The sequence below is a fragment of the Ursus arctos genome, unplaced genomic scaffold (assembly GCF_023065955.2).
Source record: "Ursus arctos isolate Adak ecotype North America unplaced genomic scaffold, UrsArc2.0 scaffold_28, whole genome shotgun sequence".
Lineage (NCBI taxonomy): Eukaryota > Metazoa > Chordata > Mammalia > Carnivora > Ursidae > Ursus > Ursus arctos.
Genome location: NW_026622963.1, coordinates 10,372,517 through 10,397,483, shown reverse-complemented (window position 1 = coordinate 10,397,483; position 24,967 = coordinate 10,372,517). Strand labels below are relative to the sequence as shown.

The following is a 24,967-nucleotide window of genomic DNA, read 5'->3' as shown; positions in this document are numbered from 1 at the left end:
CTTTGTTGTGGAGGGTTATCCTGTGCATTTTAGGATGTTTGGGAATTCATGAGATGCCAGTCTCACTACTGTCCCCTAACTGTGACAACCAAAAAATGGCTTCTGACATTGACATATGTGCTGCGGGGGGGGGGGTGGGGGGAGGGGGTGTGCGGGGAAACTCTCCTGGTTGAGGCCCACCTCATTAGAAGAATGTAAAACTGATTCAGGGAAGCTTGGGTACTAGATCTTGTGTTTTAAGAAGAATGGGTTGTTAACTTTGTTGACCTATTATTCTGTGTAAAATGAAAAATCTAAATAGATTGCCCTTTTCATTTTTTCTGGGATTCCTTTTCTAGCAGATTTATTTTTTTTTTTAAGATTTTATTTATTTATTCGACAGATAGAGACAGCCAGTGAGAGAGGGAACACAAGCAGGGGGAGTGGGAGAGGAAGAAGCAGGCTCATAGCGGAAGAGCCTGATGTGGGGCTCGATCCCGTAACGCCGGGATCACGCCCTGAGCCGAAGGCAGACGCTTAACCGCTGTGCCACCCAGGCGCCCCTCCTTTTCTAGCAGATTTAAATCCAGAAGTGGATTTTTTTTTTTAAGATTTATTTTTATTTATCTGAGAGAGAGAGAGAGTGTGTGTGTGTGTGTGTGTGAGAGAGAGAGAGAGCACATAGGGGGAGGGGCAGAGGGAGAAGGAGAGAGATTCTTAAGCAGACTCTGGGCTGAGCACAGAGCCTGATACTGGGCTTGATCTCACAACCCTGAGATCAGGACCTGAGCCGAAACCAAGAATTGGATGCTTAATTGACTTCACCACCCAGGTGCCCCTCCAAAAGTGGATTTTTGGACAGGTTTTGAGGTTGACTATGGTGGGCAATTGCACTGTATTGAAGTACATAATTAAATTTCACTATATGCTTTGATAAAAATTTATTTGCTTTTGAAGAGGATCTTTCCATTTTCCACAGTATTTATTGATGTAAACTGACCAGGACACATTTTAATATGATTTTACGTGATGCTGACCACCAATAAGAGAATAATTTCGGAGGATTTTTTTTATTACATAAATAAGGGAACTTAAAAATGTCTCTAATTCAGGATAACAGTACAAGATTAAGAGGCACTATGGGGGCGCCTGGGTGGCACAGCGGTTAAAGTGTCTGCCTTCGGCTCAGGGCGTGATCCCGGCGTTATGGGATTGAGCCCCACATCAGGCTCCTCTGCTATGAGCCTGTTTCTTCCTCTCTCACTCCCCCTGCTTGTGTTCCCTCTCGCTGGCTGTCTCTATCTCTGTCAAATAAATAAATAAAATCCTTAAAAAAAAAAAAAAGAGGCACTATGAAGGGTCAACCATAAAATAAATGCATTTCAAAAAGAAAATTGAATACTTAAAAGCCTCCAGGATAGGACAGTTTAGTTTGTTCCATATACTCTCTTACTTTGAGCTTATCTTGACTAAATTAATTCTGTTGTCTCTATTTAGCCAATTTATGAAATTTGTTATTTATTATTTATTTTTATAAATAAATAAAGCAGGGGTTGATCTCACATCCCTGAGATCAGGACCTGAGCTGAAATCAAGAGTTGGATGCTTAACCGACTAAGCCACCCAGGTGCCCCTAACGTGTAATATTTAATCCAAGTGAAAAGATAAGATTCTTTAAGGTTGGATTTTCCATTTGGATTTTAATAAGAATGGAGAACTGCCTGGATTTCTACAAGGCCAACTTTTTACTGTAATGAAAGACATTTTAGGTTGTAGAACTAGAAAATTGGTTTTTATATTTATCGTTCTGAAAGGGTTAGCTTTTACTTCTGCTCTTCTAAAATTTGTCTGAAATGTGACACAGTGGCTTGTCAGTTGTTCCACGCTATTCCAGAAGACTGCCCTGCGATATCAGAATTATCCTGCTCTGCTTGCTTTATTTGGGAATTTTGATTTCTTTGCATGATCATTTGGAGATATTCCCTCTTTTTATTATAACACTTGGACAGATGACTTTTTAGTGTTCTGCTGCCATTGTTTGTTCACATTAGTCCTTCTTCAGTAGTTTCTATCCCTCAGAGTGCTTTTTTTTCCTTGTTTAAATTCTGTCTTCATAGACTAGAGTTCTGATAACAGTGTAAGCTCCAAATCTGAAACAGTTGGAAACCATAGTGGCAAATGAAAATCATATCAGCTGAAGCAGGACTTGAAAGTAGCTTTGCGTCTGACTCTTGTGGCTCCGTTATTTGGCATTCGAATACTTTATAGTCTGGAATTTCATTGTACTTCTCTGCAAGGAGGATACTATTGTCTGTCCAGTATTTCTACTCCAGATTGGTCATGCATTCCAAGGAGCAAGAGTCTAGCTCCTTGCCATGTGACCTTGAACGAGTCACTTAATTTCTGTGGAGTATCACTTTCCCTCTAAATAGCATTCTGGGTGTGCCCATCTGACAGGACTCTTGGGAGGAGCGCATTGACTTACAGCAGTCGTGTTTGGAAGACTTTGTTGTGGGGCAGGAAATCTGTCCTATTCAGTACTGGTCCCCTGCATAAAGCACATCTGGCATGTGTAGATTCTTGGGAATTATTTGTGGAGTAAATGAATTGGCAAAGACTGTAAATGGCTTGTTATCACCCGTAAGTCCAAAGTTACTGTAATATTTTAATCTCATCCTGTGTATCCCCATGCTCTAATTCATTCCTAATTTTCAAGATATAACCAAACATTTACCTTCTCTGTAGAGTTTTTCCCAGTATACACATTTCTACTCCTTACCGGATTTTTAGTACTTAGTTGTATCACTCATGAGTTGGTTTGTATCGTTAGCCTTTCCTCCCAACATTTTATTAAGAACAATTTCAAATACACAGCAAAGTTGATAAAATTTTATAGTGAACACCCATATACACACTAGATTTTACATTACCATTTTTATAGTACTTGTTTTGTCATGTATCTATTCCTCCATCTATTAATCCAGACTTAATTTCTCGATGTATTTCAAAGTAAATAGAAACATTAGTACCCTTTCACCTAAGTACTTCAGCACGCGAATCCTTATCTAGAGTCAGTATTTGTTTATAGCTTTTTCCTTCTGATGCAAAATTTACAATGAGATGCACAAATCTTAAGAGTACATTACGTGTGGGTGTTGAAATCACACTGTATATATTCCGTAGCTTGTTCTTTTCACTTAATAGTATGTTTTGAAGGGCTTTCTTTGTAGAGGAACCCCAGTCTTTCTAATTGCTACATAGTTTTCCCAGTATAGATGTATCAAGTTCATTCAGTTATTGATAGACATTTAGATTTTTCATACTTTGCTGCAGTAAATATATTTGGCCGATGTTCAGGATAGACACCTAGAAGTAGAATTGCTAGGTGAAAGGGTATGCCCATTTTAAATTTAAAAATTTAATGGATACCACAGGTCGCCAACCACATAGCCTATGGCAATTAAAATTTCTGCCAGTAGTATTTTCCTATACCCTCACCCACACTCAATATCATCCTTCTTATTTAATTTTTGCCTATTGCTTTGGGGGTAAGTATCATTTTCCTCTGTATTTCTTTGATTACTAGTGAGTCTGTATATGGTCTTCCCAAGTAGTTTTTAAACTTTTATAGGACACCTACCACCTTCATAACTGCTCCCTGAATTTTTGCTAATTGAAAGAGTGAATGCTGCCAAAGCCATCCCGCTTTGTTGGGTTGAGGCTGAAAGGATGAAGGAGCCAAGCGTGGCAGAGGTCAAAGAAAGCCGAAGTTGCTCAGTGCGTGTGTGCCTTAGATAAGTAAAGGGACTCTTCTTCCTTCGTTTCTTCTTCTGTGAGAGGTAGGGGGGTACTGCGGTGGTTGGGAATTCGGGCTCTGGAGGTAGACTTGGTGGATTGATATTCCAGCTTTGCCTATTAGCTATGCAGCCTTGGACAGTTTACTTAATCCTTATATTTCAGTTCCCTCGTTTATAAAATAGAGAATAACAGCACCTTGCTTACAGGGTTGTTGTGGGGATTATAATAATATTTGTAAATCGTGTAGAATGGTGCTTGGGGTTCATTATATGCTATTATTATACTAACTATTACTCTTACTCTTTCCCTTCTGCATGGTCATTATTTGAGTGTGTGATGTGGTAGGACTGTGGGGAATGAAGATAAAGTTGTAAAGAACCCTACCTTGAAAAAGCTTTGGATGTTGGAAAAGCCCTGAAAAGACCAGACTGGATTCCTAGCCGGAATATTACTAGACTTTTTGCATCCTGCAGGAAATAAAGTGTCTGTCCCTCCACAGAGGAATATTATTAATAAGCGATTCTGGAATCTCCTTACTGTTAAGGAATGTTAGAGTCAGAAGTAATCTAAAAATGATCTTTTCCAACCATCTCATTTTATAGTTGGAGAAACAAACTCACAGGGAATGAATGAGAAAGTTGTTGAAATGTACATAGCTCCTTAAATTGGCAAGTCTAGAGCCATTGTCCTCTTACTCCTGGCCTATTGCTCTTTAAGATACCATTTAATTGTTGAAACAATTGATATTTTAAAAATTAGACCACAATTATAGTACTAGGTTTTGAGAGGAATTAGAAAGCAGCACTTCAGTGTTTTTGTAGCATGTGCATATGTCACTGATGTTGGGAATGATGGCTTTTGAGGAGAACTAGAGAATAAAGAAAAGAAAGGTGTATTTTTGTGTTTTTAAATTGGAATTTTAAATTCTTATTTTTCAACTCTGTAGTCCCAAGTTAATTCAGACTGTGTTATTACTTAAACATCTGTCTTTGAGTTATGTTACGCTGTCCACTCTGGGGGTTGTGTGTGCAAGCATGCGCTTAAACTAGCCAGCAGTCGTCTCTAGGATGAAGTAAATAGTTGTTTTGGGAGCTGAGCATATAGTAAATTTGGGTGACTGGTCCTAAGTTGTATACATAACATTGGAGTGTTACCTGGTTTGCATTCGATGCTTTTGGTCTCTGCAGGTTTTGTGGTGCATCCCTGAGCATGAGCGCAGAATGAAGCGACGTTTGGATGACCAGGAGTCACCGGTGTATGCGGCCCAGCAGCGTCGGATCCCTGGTAGCACAGAGGCTTTTCCTCACCAGCACCGGGTGCTTGCCCCTGCCCCTCCTGTGTATGAAGCAGTGTCCGAGACCATGCAGTCAGCTACGGGAATTCAGTACTCCGTGACACCCAGCTATCAGGTAAGCTGGAGCCCAGCAAGGGACTCGGTGTAAGGGAGGAGCAGCGATGATTTTGTCCAATTAAAAAAAATTATATTAATCATCCAATTAGATACAAAATTATATTTATGGGCAATCTGTAAGTAAGATATAACAAATAATAAAAACAATGTATACTTGTGTACTCACCACCCAGGTTTTTAATTTTTTATTATTTTTTAATTATTTCTATTTTTTTAAATGTTTTTAAGTAATCTCTACACGCAGTGTGGGGCTCAGACTCACAACCCCGAGATCAAGAATTGCGCGCTCCACTGACTGAGCCGGCCAGGTGCCCCTTAAAGATTTTATTTTTAAGTAATCTCCATATCCAACTTGGGGCTCAAACTTACAACCCTGAGATCAAGAGTCACATGCTCTACCCACTGAGCCAACCAGGAACCCTTATATTTTTTTAACTCACTGTTTTTTATCAGTGGTTTCCAAGACTTTTACCCATATTTTTGTGTGTAAATAATTGAGTCATTTACACTCTTTTTATGAGTTATATTAATATATCCCATTTACTTATCCATTTTTCTTTTGCTGTACTCTTAGGCTGTTACCAGATTTTTACTGTTATAAAGGTGCTGTGTGACTGTTTCTCCTGGTGCAGTGGTGCTCACAGTGGCAATCCGTGACAAGATAAATGCACCAGAATTTAAATCAATGTGCTACTTTTTTTTGAATCAAAAAAAGTCTTGCCATGGGGAAACAAAGGCAGCTGAATTAAATAGTGTGCTTATTAGTGAAGTAGTTGGTTTACATTCTGGTGCAAACTCCTTATCTTCTTGCAGCCCACTTGGCAGGTTTGAGGGCACACGAGGAAGAGTTTTTCGGGTATCTAGGAGAGGGCTTACTGGGTCGTAGGGTGAGCGTGACTTCAGCTTTAGCAGTAGTGTCAGATTGTCTTTCAGAGTTGTACCAATTTATATTTCCGCCAGCATTGTATACTCCTGTCGTTCCATGTCCTGACCATTGCTGACCTTTCATCTCTTGTCTCTTTACTCTGTTTTGTGGAAATGGAAGACATTTGTTTTTTGGCCTTTTTAATTATGAAAGTAAATATCACCATGGTTTTCTTTGAAAAATGATCCAAGATGACTTCTTTCTCTGACCCTTCAGACTTAGAGCTACTCGTGATTTCCTGGCTATCTATATTCACCTGCCTACCTATTTAGATACACTTCTCTTTTTATGTAATTTGAATGATACAGTATATACTGTTTTGCTATTTGCTCTTTTCACTTAATATATAGTGGACAACTTTCCACTTGAATACATATGTATAGATCTAAGTAATTTTTAAGAAATCACTGCATTTATAATATTCCACTCTGGGTCAGTCTGAATCATAATTTATTTAACAGGTCTGGAGAGGCCTTCTTCAACCCAACTTGTTAATGACTTTTGAAAAGTTACAGCTGGTACTGGGAAAATAAATTGGTGTGAACTTTCTTGAGAGCAGTTTGACAGTTGTGGCAGATTCTTTAATTACTTTTTGACCTAGCAATTCCATAACTCCATAAATTTCTCAGAATTTATTATAAGAAGACAAAGGAGGGAAATCCAGGTGAAGTAGGAGATGGTGATTCCTTGGGTGTCATTCTTTCTCAGGAGTCCCCCTTGAAATAGTACCATGCCCTCCTATGGGTCTGAGGGCCACAGTCAGAGGACTGTTGCAAATCGAATCTTTAAGTTAGATCTTGGAAGAAAGAAAGGCTGCTTGTTTTCCTTGGGTGATTACTTTTATCTGAACAGATTGATGACTGTTTCCTATACTTGGGATAGTTGCATCTGCTCATATATTAGAAACTATAATGTGCTCACATAAAACCAGTCATCTCAAGTATTTATAAGCTCCAATTAAGCCTTTTAAAAAACTGTTCAAAACATGCATGTTGAAATATAGCAGCTCAGAATAATAACCCTTCTTGCTAGAGATATATTAGCGCTTTCAGAATTGTCTAAATAGTTTCTTTTTACTCCTAATGTGTAACTATTGTTTGTGTGGATTTGTAAGTAGTTGTCTATTTCCCACCCTCCCCTCTGTCCAGGGGAATCTTTATAAATTTGTGGGGACTTGAAAAAAAAATTAATCCTCTCTTACGTTGTAGTATACAACTTCCATTGTTTAGATTAAGTCTCGTGTTGTTTAGTCTCCTTATTTTAGAGACATGCAAATCAAGGATATTGTCCTTAGTTGTCTGTGGTGATTAACAGTTCTGAAATAGGAAAATAAAGCTTTGGAAACTTTATGTAGCATTTTTTGCTATAGAAATGGAAGGAAAGGAGCTTGTGCTTATTTCACTCTAAGCTTATAAGAGGATGAGAGAAAGAATAGAAAATAATTATGTTTGAAGGCAAACCACTAACAATTTGGAAGAAAGTTTTGTTTAGCAAATAAGGATAAGCAAAATAAACAGATAGAGATAGAAGTAGAAAATAAGGATAAGCAAAATAAACAAAGCAAAATAAAAATCTTTTCTAATCCCACCACCACAAGATAAAATGCTAACATTTTCCTATATATATGTCATCTAAGGTTTAAAATCTTTTTATTGATTTATAGATACTGCTTTGTAATGTGCTTTCTAAAAAAATATTTAAAAGTTTAAATCCGTATGCAACACATGAATACATTCAGCTTACAGATTATGAACATTTTATAATGTTAAAATATATACATCTCTATCAGTGCTATTCAAAGTGTGGTCCACAGATGGCTGATGTGTGTACTTTCTTATTAGTCTATAATGACATGTGTATAGAAACTGAGAGTGTTTAGAAAGAAACTTGGAGCGATTTGGACGTAGTAATGTAATATATCCGTAAAGTGTTGGAATGGAAATTATGGGCTTAATGTATTTTTTGTTTCGCTTCTCTAGTTATTCATTTTTATCATATTTTATAAAAGTAGTGGCCCACGATGGATTGGAATTTAAGGGAAAAAAGGGTCCTTTGCCATAGATAGTTTGAGAAGTATTGAGCCATATAATTTTTAATAGTGGCAGACAATTCTGTTGTAGTATGGGTGAGCTATAATTTATTTCACCAGTTCCCTTTTGTGGGAAATTTGGGTTTCTAATAACCGATGGCCCCCGACTTTGGATAGTTGGACTTCCAGTTTTTCAACTTTATGATAATGCAAAAGTGATATACAGTAGAAACCATACTTGGAATTTTGAATCTGGGCCTTTTCTCAGGCTAGCGATAGGAAGTACTGTACTCTCCTCTGATGCTGGGAGTGGCAGCCTCAGCTCCTGGTCAGCCACGCGATCACCAGGGTAAACAACTGATACCCTTATGCCGTTCCATTCTGTTTTTCTCTTTTAGTATAGTAGTCAACATATTACAAGAGATATTCAACACTTTCTTATAAAATAGGCTTTGTGTGAGATGATTTTGCCCAACTGTGGCTACTGTTAAGTGTTCTGAGCACATTTAAGGTAGGCTAGGGTGAGTTATGATGTTCGATAGGGAGCTGTATTAAATGCATTTTCGACTCAGGATGTTTTCAGCCTAAAATGGGTTTATCGGGACGTAACCCCATCGTAAGTCAAGGAAGATCTGTAATTCTCTTTGTGTGTGCAAAGATATGCATGCGTGTCTTTTAGATGCATCTAGGGAAGATTGCAGAAACCTTGAAGTTTCTTGTCTGCATTTTGTCCACCCCAGGTTTCAGCAGTGCCGCAGAGCTCTGGCAGTCACGGGCCCACCATCGCAGCGGTTCATAGCAGTCATCATCACCCAGCAGCTGTGCAACCCCATGGAGGCCAGGTGGTCCAGAGTCATGCTCATCCCGCCCCACCAGTTGCACCAGTGCAGGGACAGCAGCAGTTTCAGAGGCTTAAGGTGATATTCAGCTCCTCTTCTTCCTTTAAAAAGTTTTCTCTCTCAGCAGGAAGCATCGGCTTTAGCCTATTAGTAGTGGCATTATAACTTTTAACATGCTACACTAGGGATTGAATCACAAAGAGTTTTACTTTGTTTTTGTTTTGAAACCTACTTAGATTCCCCATCTTACCATCAGTGCCTGATCCAGAGAATTACATTCAAGAAATGTTTTTGGAATGTATGAACGCATGGTACTCAAATGTGTCAGGATAGAGGGACAGTTTTCGTACAAAATAAACAAAGTCCATTTTTTTGGATACCTCCTTTTGAACTCTTAGTTCTTAACATGGCAGAAGGTTTTATTGAGTGTACACATGGTTGGCTACGGTCCTGTACAGTAACTGGGTCCAGTATTACCTTATGATTTAATCTTTTTATCCGTGCTTATAAATAGCTGAATGGGCTGGCATCTTCAAGTCCATCCTTAGTAAAACACATGCTCCCTTTTTGGGAACCTTTATAAAGATTGGGGAAGACTATAATTGTGAATGAAGTGTCAGTGTTTTCATCTGTTCTGCTGAGTATGTGCTGTAGGTTTGCAGTGCTTTTGAAATTCATGAGGCATCTGTGGAGAAGTGGAGCTTGTGTTCCCAGCTAACCCTCTCTGCTTACTTGAGTGTTACTTTTCAGAATAAGTGATTGTTACAGTAAGTGTTCCAGATTTCAGTTTTTCTAATTTTACATTTATACGAAATCTAAAATCAAGTGCAAGAAATACAGATTAAAGTACTATAAAGAAATGGGATGTTGGGTCTTCATTTGGTCCTATCAGCCTAATTAAATAGTTTCCAGATAGGAGTGAACAGTATACCCTTGAAGGACACATGCATGTGTAGCAAACAGTTCAGCCTTCTGTTTTCCTTGATACGTAATCTGGTTCTCCCCGATCCCTGTCTGCGTTGGTTTGGGTTCTCAGGAACTTGTTTAATTTTGGCCTAAGTAAGTTAAATGCTACCTAAATATAAAGAATACCAAAGCTAAGCTATATAGAGGGATTTTGTAAAATTTATTTTGTCTATAATAAGTACTTAAGAGTTGACTGTACTTTTAAAAACAAAAAGAGTTGGCTATACTTAAGCATAGTCTTTAAAGAGAATACAAATTATTTGGGCCTGAAACCACTCTGGGCTCTGTCTTTGGGAAAATTTGTTTAAGCTATATTGATGTTTTTCTTAAAACATTTTGCCTGTCTGCTCATAGAGTGATGGCTGCACACCAGATTGTATTATTGCCATGAACTTAGCACTTCACAAAGTCCTGAAAATATTTTTTTTTAAGTTGGTTTGGTATGATTTCATTCCGTATTAATACTTTGTTCAGCAGTTAGTTAATATCTTAATGATGCCAGAGAGCTTCTAAACTTGCTGTTAAACTAACAAAAATGTATATTTCTGTAGGCTTTTTCAGCCAGTCCTAGCAAAGCACAGCACCTGTTTATTCCTCTCCCTCACTTGGGTATAAGTATACAGATGTGCTTTGTCTGTTTTACAGAAACTGTCAAGGAAGCAAGAGAGGGTTCTGGAGTTGGGGCTGTAGAGTGAGTCATGGGTGGGGTTAGGACTTCTTGCTCTGTTCCTTCTCTTCTCACTCTTATATATGATTCCTGGATGCAGTAATGTGTTGAATTCCCATTCTGATGAGGAGGGATAAAATACTTTCTTGTGCCTCCATTGTAGCTTCATTCAGTATTCCCACACTGCCTGCCATTTTTGGATCAGTCTTAAAACACTTTACAAGCATTTGAATCAACTTCAATAAACCATTTATATTCTATAATGAGGAAGTGTTCAGTGAAAATACTTGGTTATTTCAAGCATCAGCATTGTCTATACTTTCTTTTTTATCTTTGGCAGATTGATGACAAGGAAGATTTGAATAATTTCAGGCATGTTTAGTGTGATTTTAGCTACTTGTTGAATGCTAGCAGCATAGATATTTGACACATCTTTAGCAAGTTCTCTTTACAGTTCTTCGTGTTTGTCTCCCCAACAAGATTGTGAACTTTAGGGGCACCTGGGTGGCTCAGTCGTTAAGTGTCTGCCTTCTGCTAAGGGTGTGATCCTGGAGTCCTGGGATGGAGCCCCGCATCAGGCTCCTCTGCTGGGAGCCTGCTTCTTCCTCTTCCGCTCCCCCTGCTTGTGTTCCCTCTCTCGCTGGCTGTCTCTCTCTCTGTCAAATAAATAAATAAAATCTTAAAGAAACAAAAAAAAAGATTGTGGACTTCAAGAGATTAGGGACCTCAATAATAAATGCCTGTTGAAATGAACCAAGAAAATACATCAGCAGACTTGGGGCTTCCCCAGGGGCTTCCCTAGACCTGTAGCTTCGTAAGGACCAGCTCCAGTAAGTTGTGGTTCCTAGAGCCACATACACACTTTTACAAAGAGTTGAACTATAGGTAATGAGAGAATTTCCTCACTATGTTTGTATACAGATTAGTATGTTTGTTTATTGGGGTGGAGGGGCAGAGGGAGAGAGAGAATCTTAAGCAGATTCCATGCCCAGCACGGAGTCCGACATAGGGCTCAATCTCACAATCCTGAGATCATGACCTGAGCTGAAATCAAGAGTTGGACTGAACCACCCAGGCCCCCAGATAGTTCATTTATAATGTGGTTGTCATGCTAGGTGTTTTTTAAGCATATTGTTATTTTATGACTAATTTATAAATAGCAGTTCACTGTGACCAGTATCTTTTTTTCTCCAGACATAAACACATCACATAATTTCTTTGATTCAGGCATCTGCACTTTTTCTCTCTGTAGTAATTATTATTATACCATAGCATGCTTACTTTTTTATTCAAAATTTTGTGTTTATTTTTGACAATTTGTCCTTTGTCATGTGGTTGTGAATGCTATTCTTAAATATCTTGTGAAGTCTATGTTTCTTCTGCAGGCTTAGTGAGTTTTATGTTCCATCAGCTTGGTCATTAATGAAACATTTCAGTATGGAAAGTTCTGAATATAAATTAAATAGTCCACTGAATTTCAACGAAATTGTCCTGTTATTTCTAAAGTACAGAAAAACCAGCCATGAAATGAGTGGGTATTGACAAAGTATACAGACTGCTCTAGCAACACTAAAATATTCTGATTAACCATGGCATAATGATTCCCATAATGGAGCTTCCTGTAAGGGAAGTTTGGGCAACTCTTGAAATACCATTTCATGGTTTATTTAAACATTAATGTTCTATTTCACAATGTATCACAAGAGTAGGGCTTATCAAATCATATGTTTATTTCTGAAACTTCCCTAAACTTGGTATTTTGTATGATTTAAAATAATCCCAGAGTATATAGAAACACCTAGTAGGTAATTCCCTTGGAAGTTTCCTGAGTAATTAAAAATTAAGTTGTCTTAAATCAAACTCATAACTCTCTAGACCTTCCGTCTTATTCCTCTTTGTGAATGGCCACATACTTTATATAATTTAGTGAATGTCTCCTCTCCCTGTCACTTCTACCTCCTAAAAAGCTTTTGAGTCTGTACTGTTCTCTCTAATCCTTTGGTTGGTACTACAGTTCAAGCCACTATTGTTCACACATTGAGTTTAGCCTTATAGCATAATTGGTTTCCTGCCTCCTTTCAGTCTGTCCTTCCTTTGCACCAATTTGTTCCCAACACTGTAGCTAAATTGAGTACACTAAAATGCAGATACTAAAAATCTAAACTGCCTTTTTTTTTTGAGAGAGAGAGAGAGAGAAAGTGCGTGTGCACTTGCATATGTGTACAAGCTTGGGAAGGGGGTGGGCAAAGGGAGCCGGAGAGAGAGAATCTTAAGTAGGCTTCTCTCCCAGTCCAGGGCCCGATGCAGAACTTGATCTCACCACCCTGAGATCATGATGAGCCAAGATCAAGAGTTGGATGCTTAACCTACTGAGCCACCTAGGCACCCCTAAACTGCTTTTTTGTTTGTTTGTTTTTATTTTTATTTTTTATTTTTTTTTAAAGATTTTATTTATTTATTTGATAGAGATAGAGACAGCCAGCGAGAGAGGGAACACAAGCAGGGGAAGTGGGAGAGGAAGAAGCAGGCTCACAGCGGAGGAGCCTGATGTGGGGCTCGACCCCAGGACTCCAGGATCATGCCCTGAGCCAAAGGCAGACGCTTAACAACTGAGCCACCCAGGCGCCCCTTTGTTTTGTTTTTAAAGATTTTATTTATTTATTGGTGGGGGAGGGAGCACAAGTGAGGGGAGGGGCAGTGGGACAAGCAGACTCCCCCCCCCCACCCCCACCCGTGAGTGTTGAGCCAGACTAGAGGCTGGATCCCAGGACCCTGAGATAATGACCTGAGCTGGAGTCAGACACTTAACCAATTGAACCACCCATGAATCCCACCCCTAAACTGCTTTTTAATAAGATTTACAAGGCCTTTTGGGATCTACGTCCTGCTTCCTCTCCTGTCTCCTCTCTTGTCACTCTTCCTGCCACTGTTCCTCCTTTTCACCACAGATCCTTCAGCCAAACTGTTTTCACTTTTCCCAGTGTACCAGATGGTGTCCTGTCTGGGATTTTGCTCATGCTGCTTCCTCTGACTTTCTTTGTATGTCTGTATTCACTTTTGCTAACTTGTACTCATCCTTAGGACTCAGTTTAGACATCACTTCTTGGGGAAGCCCTCCCTTATGTGCCCATGGGTTTTTCTTAGTGCAGAAGTGTCCTTCCCATGTGCTTTCTGGGCATTCAGTGATCTGCCATTTACCCCACTGTATTAGAATTCCCAGCTAGATGTGAATGAACTTCTGTAGAGTAGGGACTGTGGCTTGTTTGTCATTGACTCTTTAGTACCTCATGTTAGGCCTGGCGTGGTATGTTGTAGCTTAGTAGATACTTGTAAAATGAATAAATGAACAAATAAGTGAATAATATATTAATGTGATGATTTTTCACTGATCATTCTCCCCAAAATTATCCAAGGCAAGGCTACAAATTTTATGAATTGATTTTTATTTTAAGTTTGAGTTTTATTATTGGCCTCCATACTAATTTTTTAATACTTTCATGTATATTTACTATATGTTTTTATTTCACTTACTACATTAATTTTATTTAGGCATAAATCATTTGTTTTTTAATAATTCTTGGCTTGCTTTCTTTTTATAACCTTGAGATTTATCCCTGCCTCAGGTGGAGGATGCGCTGTCCTATCTTGACCAGGTGAAGCTGCAATTTGGTAGTCAGCCTCAGGTCTACAATGATTTCCTTGACATCATGAAGGAATTTAAATCTCAGAGGTAAAAGATCTATGTGGTTGTATTCAAGCTTTGTGCTTGAAATGTTGATTTTGGAGGGAGGATATGGCTTATTCTCGTATGCTAAAAGATAAAGGATGCCTCCTTTTGGGGGGTTTAATTTTTAGGGTCATGCTTTTATTTTATGTATTGCTTTATTGATGAAAATTACGGGCCCTAGACCTTTGTTTTCTCCTTATTGGTTAATTTTTCTTAAAATTTTTGTTAGTACTTCACCTCAAGCAGGTAATGATTAGGCTACCTGCTCTTCGAGTTGATTTTGGATACACTAATTTTCTGGTATGGTTCACTATTAGAGTAGTTCGTGAAAAATGTAGACACATAGTGATTTCTACTGGTGTGTCAGAGGGTGGTTCTTGCATGGGAATTGCTGCTTTAGATTTACTGTTGAGTATCTGCTTGTTAGGACTGTTATCATGAATGTAGCTTCTGTTCAAAATTGTGACAAACCTCTTTGAATATGAGGCTAAAAGTGCTTTGGAATTTCAGAGTTCTCTATGTTTTGTTGATTTTGTAATATGCAGGTTGATTTTTACCTGTTTTCCTGTTCAGAGAACCTAGTGGAATGTGTATTTTTTTCTTACTAGGGTGTTGGTCAAGCTTGCCACTTTAATTTTTGTGGTTTGTTGTGTGTGTGTGTGTGTGTGTGTGTGTGTGTGTGTGTGTGTGTTTTGTTTTTTGTTTTAATCAGCATTGACACTCCAGGAGTGATTAGTCGTGTGTCCCAGCTGTTCAAAGGCCACCCCGACCTGATTATGGGCTTCAATACCTTCTTGCCCCCTGGCTACAAGATTGAGGTGCAAACCAATGACATGGTGAACGTGACAACTCCTGGCCAGGTTCATCAGATCCCCACCCATGGCATCCAGCCCCAGCCTCAACCACCACCCCAACATCCTTCCCAGCCTTCAGCCCAGTCAGCCCCAGCTCCTGCCCAGCCAGCTCCTCAGCCCCCACCTGCCAAAGTCAGCAAGGTGAGCACTTGGAATACTTTACATCATGTAAAATGCATCCCTAGAAAGCACCCTCCTTTGACATTTCCCCTTTATGTAAGATTTAGAGACATCAGTTGTAGCGATTTCATCAGAGAAGATGCAATAGTCACATCCCTATAAAATGGTTTACGTTTGGCTTCTACATATTTCGATATCCATTTAAATCAACACATCAGTAACCTATAAGGACTTGTTTTGTCCCCACCTCCTGCCTAGTGAACCCATGAGCATCCCATCAAATGGCAACTTTACTTGTGTAGTAGTACTTTGACAGCACAGGCAGAAATGGTCATCTGATGATCAGATTATGCTACTGCCCACAGGGTCATCATTTTATAAAAGTTGCTCCATTTACCAGATTAGGTCATATCAAGCCAAGCAGAAGACCCTGTTGATGGTGGTGATGATGGTGGTGGAATGTTCTTGTTCTAGGGCTGCACTGTCTGATACAGTAGCCACTAGCCACATATGGCTGTGTTTAAATTTAAACTAATTAAATTCACTTTCTCATTTGTAATGGCTTCATTTCAAGTGCTTAGTAGCCCCGGGTGGCTGAGTGGCTTTATTCTATAGGACAGTGCAATGTAAAAGAATATTGCCATCACCTCAGTTCTATTGGACAGAGATAGTTTAGAAGATTTTTATGTGGATTTCTGCAACAAGTGTCTTTTGACATTAAAGATCTATGGAGAGTGAGGGTTTGTTTTTTTTTTTCTTTCTCTCTCCTGTTTGCACCTGTTGAGTGAGCTTAAAAATTGCATTAGAAAAATTCTTCCCTGTAATTGGAGATGTAGCCACTTTTCAGGTTGTATTTAGAAAATTTGAGACTAAAATATCAGTTTTAGAATGTGTGAGCCTTTGTACTCCCTACCCCTGCCCAGTATGATTTGAGTTGGGCTAAAATGGCCTGGCCAGAGTGAATTAAGGACGTTGTTGATCAGACATCTTGTTTCTCTTTAGTTTGACCTCTCTTTCCTATGTCAGACCATCTGTGTTCCTGAGGAGAATAATGACTTTTTTCTTTTTAGCCTTCTCAACTACAAGCACATACTCCAGCCAGTCAGCAGACTCCCCCTCTCCCACCATATGCATCCCCGCGTTCTCCACCTGTCCAGCCTCATACACCAGTGACAATCTCGTTGGGAACGGCCCCATCCTTGCAGAACAATCAGCCTGTGGAGTTTAATCATGCCATCAACTATGTTAATAAAATCAAAAACAGGTTCCAGGGCCAACCAGACATCTACAAGGCGTTCCTGGAGATTTTGCACACGTATCAGGTAAGAGAGTTGCCCTCTCAGCCTTTTTTAACCAAGTCACACGCTGAGGGCATCTGGTCAAAGAAGAGCTTGAATAACCATTATTATGTTCTCTAATTGTTACTGGAAGTCAACAGGTTAAAAACTGTGATGTGTGTTTATAAAGCTATTTTGATTGGCCGGACTTTAATTGCCTTATAACAACGAGACAGGATTTTTAAGTCACTGCCCTGTGAAGCAGATGCTTATTATCTGGGCAGTTAGAGGGTGGTTTGTATAGTGTAGTTCATCTACAGTAGAAGGAGGAGACATTTCTCTAATGTTCTGCGTTTTATTGGTTGGTAGTGGTCCCTTGATCATTCACATATATTGTCCTACTTTTATTATTTTATTTTTTAAAGGTTATTTATTTAACCTCTGTATCCAACGTGGGGCTTGAACTCATGATCAAGGGTCTCATGCTCTTCCAACCGAATCAGCCAGGTGCCTCTGTCCTAGTTTTAAAAAAATTGTCAGCCACCATCTTCCACTCATTTCTCACCTTAAAAGCTTGCAGTTGAAACAAGGGCTAAGAACATAGACTTTTCTTCTTAGGTACAGCCCAAGTAGATAACATCCCAGAAAGTGTGCAAAAGGGAGACATTCAAAACAGTGGACCTCTAATATTATACCTTCCCGTTTGCAATTTCCTGTCAGAAGGAGCAACGAAATGCCAAGGAAGCTGGAGGAAACTACACTCCAGCCTTGACTGAGCAGGAGGTATATGCCCAGGTGGCTCGTCTTTTTAAAAATCAGGAAGATCTGTTGTCAGAGTTTGGACAGTTCCTACCAGATGCCAACAGCTCTGTGGTAAGTTTTATTTAGAAAGAACTACACTATTTCGAATTATTATCTTAAATAAGCTAGGAAGCTGGAAACAGAAGCAGACTTTTTCTAAATGATAACCCTGCGTTGGTAAGAGAATTAATCTCTTTCATGTGTCTTACTTAGCTTTTAAGCAAAACAACCGCTGAGAAGGTTGATTCCGTGAGAAATGACCATGGAGGCACTGTGAAGAAGCCCCAGCTGAACAACAAGCCACAGAGGCCCAACCAGAACGGCTGCCAGATCCGTCGGCACTCTGGAACAGGAACTACCCCTCCTGTAAAGGTGAGAATGGGTGGCAGCTGCGCATTTTGATTTTCAGGAACAATCCTCGGGGACAAGTACTGGGGTTGTTCAGGTGTTCTTATCCTAGGCGTGTTGGAAGTTGGATCATGGATACGCAGAGTGAGTTGGTGTCACAGAAAATCAATACAAAGCTTCTTATCTGGCTTTGCAAAAAAAATGTTAGAATATCAATGATCACACAAATTACTGTATTTTTTGAGTTTTTGTTGTTTTCTCTATATTTCTCTCTTCTTTGCTATTAGCCGTCATGTCTTTTTTTGTTTGATGCCGAAGTTTTCTGACACTTAACTAATTTTTCCCTTCCTCTGACTTGATGCCTTCAACCTGCCTTGTGATAGTAAGAAGGAAGATTACTAGGCTAATTGTTTCAGAAATAAGTCAGTGGTCTTTAAAGTCCTCCTGTGAGTAAAGTGTATATACTTTGTGAGATCTCTTTGGTCTAGAGGCCTGTCATGCCCAGGTTTCTTTGTTGGATTGCCAGATCTTATCTGTATCATTGTAATCTCCAAGGCAGGACCTTTGGGTGTAGCAGAAGGGGATCTTAAATTTCCGTTAGTGACGTATCACACAGTGCTTCTCATTCTAGTAAACACTGATGGTCTGCCTGCAGAAAGCTAAGCCTGTGCTCTTCCTCTCTGATGTAGTGCCGCTGTGCTAGGAGGCGAGCTAGGTGTGTACTGAATGTTGCTTCAGTGAATTCTAAAGCAGTATGCAATGTGGAAGAGATGGGCGTGTCTGCAGAATCTAATTAATAATAAAAGTTAGTGGAATTTTTAATAGTAGGAGGTGGCTGGTGAACAAGCAGATGACTACAAAGACTGACAGGTGTTGCTCGCACTTTTGAAAGACTATTTTTTAGTGTTGGTAATGGCTTTTCCTTTTGAAACCAAATTGAACATAGAAATAGTTTATATTTCTTCACTTCAGTAAAGAGCGTTAGTTATATGGGTAGCAAGAATCAGGTTGGCAGGTAAGCTCCACTCTTGCGTTGGTCCCCTCCCACACTCGATTACCCTCAGGTGGAGACCCTAGAAGGGGGGATTAGAATTCCCTACCTGCTTTTCTCCTTGGCAGCGTAAGCAGCAGAGGCTCTGGCTCTTGAGAGAGTGCGCTCTGAGGTGGTCAAGGTAAATGTGCCGCTTCTCCCAAAGTTGGTGCATTTCTTCACAGGTAGTTGAGAGACGGCTTTTTAAAAGAGAATTCTTGCCTGACAGTTATGTCACGGCCTATTCATTCCCTTTGAGAAAGTAATACTGGTCTGAGTAGATACTGCCGACAAGAGAGTCATTCCTTCTCTTAGGAAAATAAACTGTGCTTTTTTTCATGAATTTTTAAATTGAATTATAATTAAAGGTTAAAGATTGATTTCTATCCGCTTCTGGCAGTGTGCTCCAACTCTTTGCCTCCACCTCTAAGATGAGGTGGTGGCACTAGGTTCCAAATAGTTCCTTTTGGCTAATGGAAAAAAGTAAGGATATTCTGTTATCACAGTAATGCTGTGACCATTTGTAGATAGAATATTTGGGAAATAGAATGATCTGTGAACCTTGGGGTGGGGAGCAGACTGCGAGATGGAGAAGATGGGTGGAGATCTTTTAGGGTGTAAAGTGAGTGAGTGATTTTTTAATCTCTCATTTGTTGCAAATTATTGACAGCAGTGGTCAGTGATGGACCCACAGAACACAGATGAAAATAAAACTTCAAGAACTCTATTCCTTGGATCTTACATGTTTGTATTTTTCCTTTTTTGCAGAAGAAACCTAAACTGCTCAGCCTAAAGGATTCTTCCATGGCAGATGCCAGCAAGCATGGTGTAGGAACTGAATCATTATTTTTTGATAAGGTAATGATTGAATTAGATTTAATATAGGCTATTAATGCCAAAAGAAAATCACCCTATCCCCAAGAAAATTTTGTTTTAGAGACTTCAAGCTGATCAGGACTTTTTGCCTATTAACAGGGTTTCCAAGTTGTAGGTCCTTTCAGGCTACCTGAACCATTAGCACAGCTAGGGAAATAGTAGCATTATCTGTTTTGGTTTTGTGAAGTAGTTTATAGCATTTCCCATGGTGGAAGACTGCTTTTAAAAAAATGCACGATGTTACTTTTGAAAGATGTTTGGAGCTCCCCATTGTAGATAACGCAGGTCTGTACCAGTTGTTGAGAACTTCAGATGACTTGTAATCTTCTAATTGCTTGTGGTACTTATATGTGGTCTCGCATATAGGGTTTGTGAGAGTTCTGATTTAATTGTATGTTTTCAAAGTTCCCTAGGTGATTCTGATAAGTAGCCAGCGTTGCAATTACTGGTGGAATACACCAGCGTTGTGTGGTGTATTGGTTTAACTTTCCTCCTGTGTCTGACTTCCTCCTTGGAGTCAGCTTGATGATTAGCAGGCTGCTTTCATCAGGCTAATTGGTAACTGTCAGACTTTCTCACTGGCAGGAACCAACCTGGAATGATCTGGTGCAGATTTACCCTGTTTTGCACCTTTGGGTTTTTTGCAAAAGGGCAGGTGTTTTAGCATCTCCATGATTGGTGCCTCCCGATCTCTCTCAAGCCTGCCGTGCCTGTGTGAGCTGTCCTGCCTAACAGTTGAGTCTCTGGCTCTGATTTGAACCATTCCTGAGGGCTATCTGAGCATTTGGTGCTTTTAAGGGACATGTGGAAGCCCAGCTCACAACCAGCAAATGACCCAATGAAAGACTGGAGGGTTGAGGTGTGAATAAGTTAATTTTTTAGAGTAATGGTATTTTTGTTTGTTTGTTTGTTTTTGGAGTACTTACTTCTCAGAGACACATACTGATATATAGTTGGCCCTTGAACAATGCGGGTTGAAAATCTGAGTATAACTTGTGGCTCCCCAAAAACTTACTGTTGACCAGAAGCTTTACCAATAATATTTAACAGTCAAAGAGCACATGTTTTGTGTGTTATGTGTATGGTATACTGTATAATAAATAAGCTAGAGAAAAAATGTTACTAGAATCATAAGGAAGAGAAAATACATTTACAGTGATGTATGTTTTTCAGAGGTCAGCTATATAGATGAAATGTCTGAAATTTGCTTTAGAATTCAGTGGTGGAGGAAATGGTTACAGAGGAAATAGAATTTACTATATATTGATCATTGAGGCTGGGCAAGTACATGGGGTTCATTAGACTATTCGGTCCACTTTTGTGCATGTTTAAAGGCTAATAAAAAATTAAAAGCCAGTCAATATTATGTATAGTACAAAAAGTACAGTTCTCTACAGTTCTCGTTCATCTTTATTCCATGTATGTCTACTGACTGATAGTTATAAAAGTGTACAGGAGCCTGGAGAAGGGGTCATTGCTGAACTGCTTGGTTTGGTGAGGCCTGTCTGCAGTCCTCACTAAAGGACCACAATGCTAAATATTTACTTTTGAAATTGAAACTCCAGATTGCTCATCTAGCCGGGCTAGTTTTACCTTTTGTATGCCACTGAACATTTTTAGGGTTTTGGATGTTAAAGTATTCAGTATTATAAGTGGAGGAAGGAAAAGGGTCAGGTCAGAGGACAGAAGTAATATTTTAAAAAATTATTGAAGATTACCAGAGTTTAAAAGCAGTGTTGACAAAGATTCTTGCTGTAAACATTTGTTAGGAGAAGCAACAAAAACTAGGGTAACTCTGATATGGTTGGAAAGTCAAGCATATGGAAGGTAAATGTAATATTTACTCTAGGATCTCATTTAAATTTTTTGTATTGTGGAACATTTTAAACATGTAAAATGAAGGAGCCGAGTGGAATGACTCCTCATGTACCCATCATCCAGCCTCTGCAGTTCCCTCCTACTAGCCAATGTACTTGTTTCATATGTACTCTCACCCACCCCGGCTTATTTGGAGACAAATCCCAGATATTATTTCATCCATAAGTATTTACTAAGTTTCCTTTTAAAGTGACACTTTTCTCAAACATAATCATTATCACATCTAAAAAAAAAAATCAGGGGCGCCTGGGTGGCACAGCGGTTAGGTGTCTGCCTTCGGCTCAGGGCGTGATCCTGGCGTTATAGGATCGAGCCCCACATCAGGCTCCTCTGCTGTGAGCCTGCTTCTTCCTCTCCCACTCCCCCTGCTTGTGTTCCCTCTCTCGCTGGCTGTCTCTATCTCTGTCAAATAAATAAATAACATCTTTAAAAAAAAAATAAAAAATAAATAAATAAAATAAAAAAAAAATCAGCTCCTTTAGTATCATCAAATAACTGTTTAAATTTTCCCAGTCTTTTAAAAGCAGTCCGGGAGCTCTTGATTCCCCATCAAACGGTTTCTCTTCTGATTGTCTCCATAAGGTCCGAAAGGCTCTGCGGAGTGCAGAGGCCTATGAGAATTTCCTGCGCTGTCTTGTTATCTTTAACCAGGAGGTGATCTCTCGGGCTGAGCTTGTGCAGCTGGTCTCTCCTTTCCTGGGGTAAGTGGAGTGAAGGGCTCAGCCCTGATGGGTGCTATGAAGGTGAGGGTATGTGATGGGCAAACATAATTTGATCGTGGTGGGTCAGTTAGTTGACTCAAAATGCCAGTGTCACAGGAGTCCTCCGGGAATTCTTCTGGTTTAACTCTACAGATGGAAAAACAGGCAGAGAGGGCATTAGCCAAGACTAGTGGTTTCCCGATGTGCTGACCAATATTGGATGTTTATAGAGACCAATCTCTTCTGGGGTTCTAGAATCTTGACTGTATTTGACAACCTAAGAATGATGTGAACATTAAAGCGGTCTTCTTGATTAGAAGAACAGCTGGTTATTGCTTAGTTTTGTTGCAAATCTTCCATCAGTACCCTAACTGGTTGTGGAGCGCTCTACAAGAAAAGGGGAAGCCAGATGCTCAGAAGCAGGACTTCTTAGGCAGGAAATAATTGTCAGTGGAATTTGTCCCTGGTAGCAGAGTTCTGACCCAACACCAAATCGTAGTAGCCATACCTCAGGATAAGTGCATCATGCTTCTAATTGCTCACCAGTTTTTGGTTTGATTCTTCAGGAAATTCCCTGAATTGTTTAATTGGTTTAAAAACTTTCTGGGCTATAAGGAATCTGTACATCTGGAAACCTTTCCAAAGGAACGAGCCACAGAGGGCATTGCCATGGAGATAGATTATGCCTCTTGTAAACGGTTGGGCTCCAGCTATCGAGCCCTACCAAAGAGTTACCAGCAGCCCAAGTGTACAGGACGGACTCCTCTCTGTAAAGAGGTAAGGCCTTTCCTGAAAAGGATCAGCCCTGAATCTTCTTCTCCTTCCAGAAGGGAGTGACACCAGGGATCGAAAATTTATGTGAATGGGGAAATCAAGACCCTTCTCTGTCTTTTCTCAGAAGAAAATGTTTTATACTTCTATCCAGAACCTTTCCCATCTTTGCAAACTTGCTAAAGATGAAAGCTATAATGTTAGTGGTTTCTCCCACCCCCTAGAGTTGTGTCTGCCTTTTTACTGAGAATGCTTAATTACCAGAAAGCTTTGTTACACTTTGGCTTCAGTTTCTCTTCTTTTACCCAAAGGTTTTAAATGATACTTGGGTTTCCTTCCCTTCCTGGTCTGAGGACTCCACCTTTGTTAGTTCCAAGAAAACCCAGTATGAAGAACACATCTATCGTTGTGAAGATGAACGCTTTGAGGTACAAGCGCCCTTATCATTTGGAGGTTGTGGAAATGGGAGGTATTAAATGCTGAGATATCTTAAATATCTGTCTATGAGGCTTGGCTTTTTAGACTGAAGAACCAAAGGCTCATGTTCTTCACTAGTAAATGCTTATTGTCCTACTTGCAATGCTTTATGAGTTTATCAAATGTATTTGTTATATTTTAGGGTAAGTGTGACCCATCTAGGCCACTTTAACCCTTTTGAAGTTATCCACTGATGGCTGAATAATAATACCTTGAATTTTAAACAGCGTTTAGAGGTTATTGTGTTTTACAGGGTATACAAAACAGTATCTTAAGGCTGACTGGACTTTGTTAAAGAGGTTTAATTATTTAAAGTTTGTATTGTTATTCTTAGCAGGTATCTTGACGTGGTTGGCAAACCAGCTCTCCTGTGAGAACTGGAATTCTTCTCTCCTTTATCTGTTATTTATTTGGTTCCTTGTGAAAGAAAGCGAAATTAGGGCTTTATTTTAAAGTAGTTGGGAAGGGAAGAGCTGGAGTGAATAAGTGAGCTGGTAGAGCCCCTGTTCCAGGACTAGGAGTACTGAGAGTGGGCTCAGAATCCCCGGTGTGTTAAAACGACTAGCTCACTGATCTCATCAACAACAAGGGAATGTTCATTGTGTCTGAAGAGGTAAAATGATGTGTATCCTATTTAATGTGTTTATTATATAAAAGTGACCGGCCCTGATTATTCACATAGATGGGCAAGATCTTGCTCTTTCTTAAATCCATGCTGGTTTAGTTCTGCCAGCCATCCCCCTTCACACTTGAGTCAGCTGTTTCTGGCAAGTCTTGAATGAAGAGCCACATGTTGCTTGGCCACTGGCAGGTGACTGGCCCCAGTGTTCACGAGGAGTTTCAACCATTTGGACAGAATGAAATCATGACAGATACTAACTTCCATGGAAAGTTTTATCAGGCTGAAGAAAGCATTTCCTTGTTACCTATGTTTAGTAAATTTAGGTGAGGAGTTAGAAAGCAGAGATTGGCATCTTCTTCTGACAGGATGTTCCTATTCTCAACTGGTATGCCTATAAAAGGCAACATCCGCATTTCCCATCTGTGATTACAGGCGTGATGATGAACGTGTGTGTGCATATGCTTAGGATTAGGTGGGATGGGCTAGTTTGAAGGAGCATTCCTTTATACATCAGGGTAGGTTAGTGATCCTGCAGTGTGGCCAACTCCCACATTTTAGTGGCTTTAAAAACAGATTTATTTCTTGATCGTGCTACAGGTGATTGATGTTTAGTAGGGGATCCTGCCCATCAGAATTACTTTGGGACACTTCCTTTTTTTTTTTTCTTTTTCTTTTTTTTTTTTTTAAGATTATTTGCTTGAGAGAGTGCGTATACACACACACATGCCCTAGCAGGGGAGAGGCAAAACGGGATGGGGGGGAGAGAGAGAGAGAGAGAGAGAAAGAACCTGAAGCAGACTCCACACCAAGCACTGAGCCCCACAAGGGGCTCAGTCTCAGGACTCTGAGATCCTGACCTGAGCCAAAACCA

The 24,967-nt window shown here is 39.7% G+C and overlaps 1 protein-coding gene across 5 annotated transcripts in view; it reads left to right on the top strand.

Moving 5' to 3' along the window:
• SIN3A (SIN3 transcription regulator family member A) overlaps positions 1-24,967 on the top strand; it is a 70,152-nt gene that overhangs the window by 15,535 nt on the left and 29,650 nt on the right. For all 5 annotated transcript variants that reach the window (XM_044392019.3, XM_044392018.3, XM_044392017.3 and 2 more), the window contains exons 2-12: positions 4,965-5,186; positions 8,883-9,059; positions 14,238-14,344; positions 15,054-15,336; positions 16,386-16,637; positions 17,313-17,465; positions 17,607-17,765; positions 19,540-19,629; positions 22,108-22,226; positions 22,793-23,003; positions 23,309-23,425. In XM_044392019.3, coding sequence (XP_044247954.1) covers positions 4,998-5,186; positions 8,883-9,059; positions 14,238-14,344; positions 15,054-15,336; positions 16,386-16,637; positions 17,313-17,465; positions 17,607-17,765; positions 19,540-19,629; positions 22,108-22,226; positions 22,793-23,003; positions 23,309-23,425 — 1,857 coding nt within the window. In that variant the 5' untranslated portion in view covers positions 4,965-4,997. The remainder of the gene's footprint in view (positions 1-4,964; positions 5,187-8,882; positions 9,060-14,237; positions 14,345-15,053; positions 15,337-16,385; positions 16,638-17,312; positions 17,466-17,606; positions 17,766-19,539; positions 19,630-22,107; positions 22,227-22,792; positions 23,004-23,308; positions 23,426-24,967) is intronic.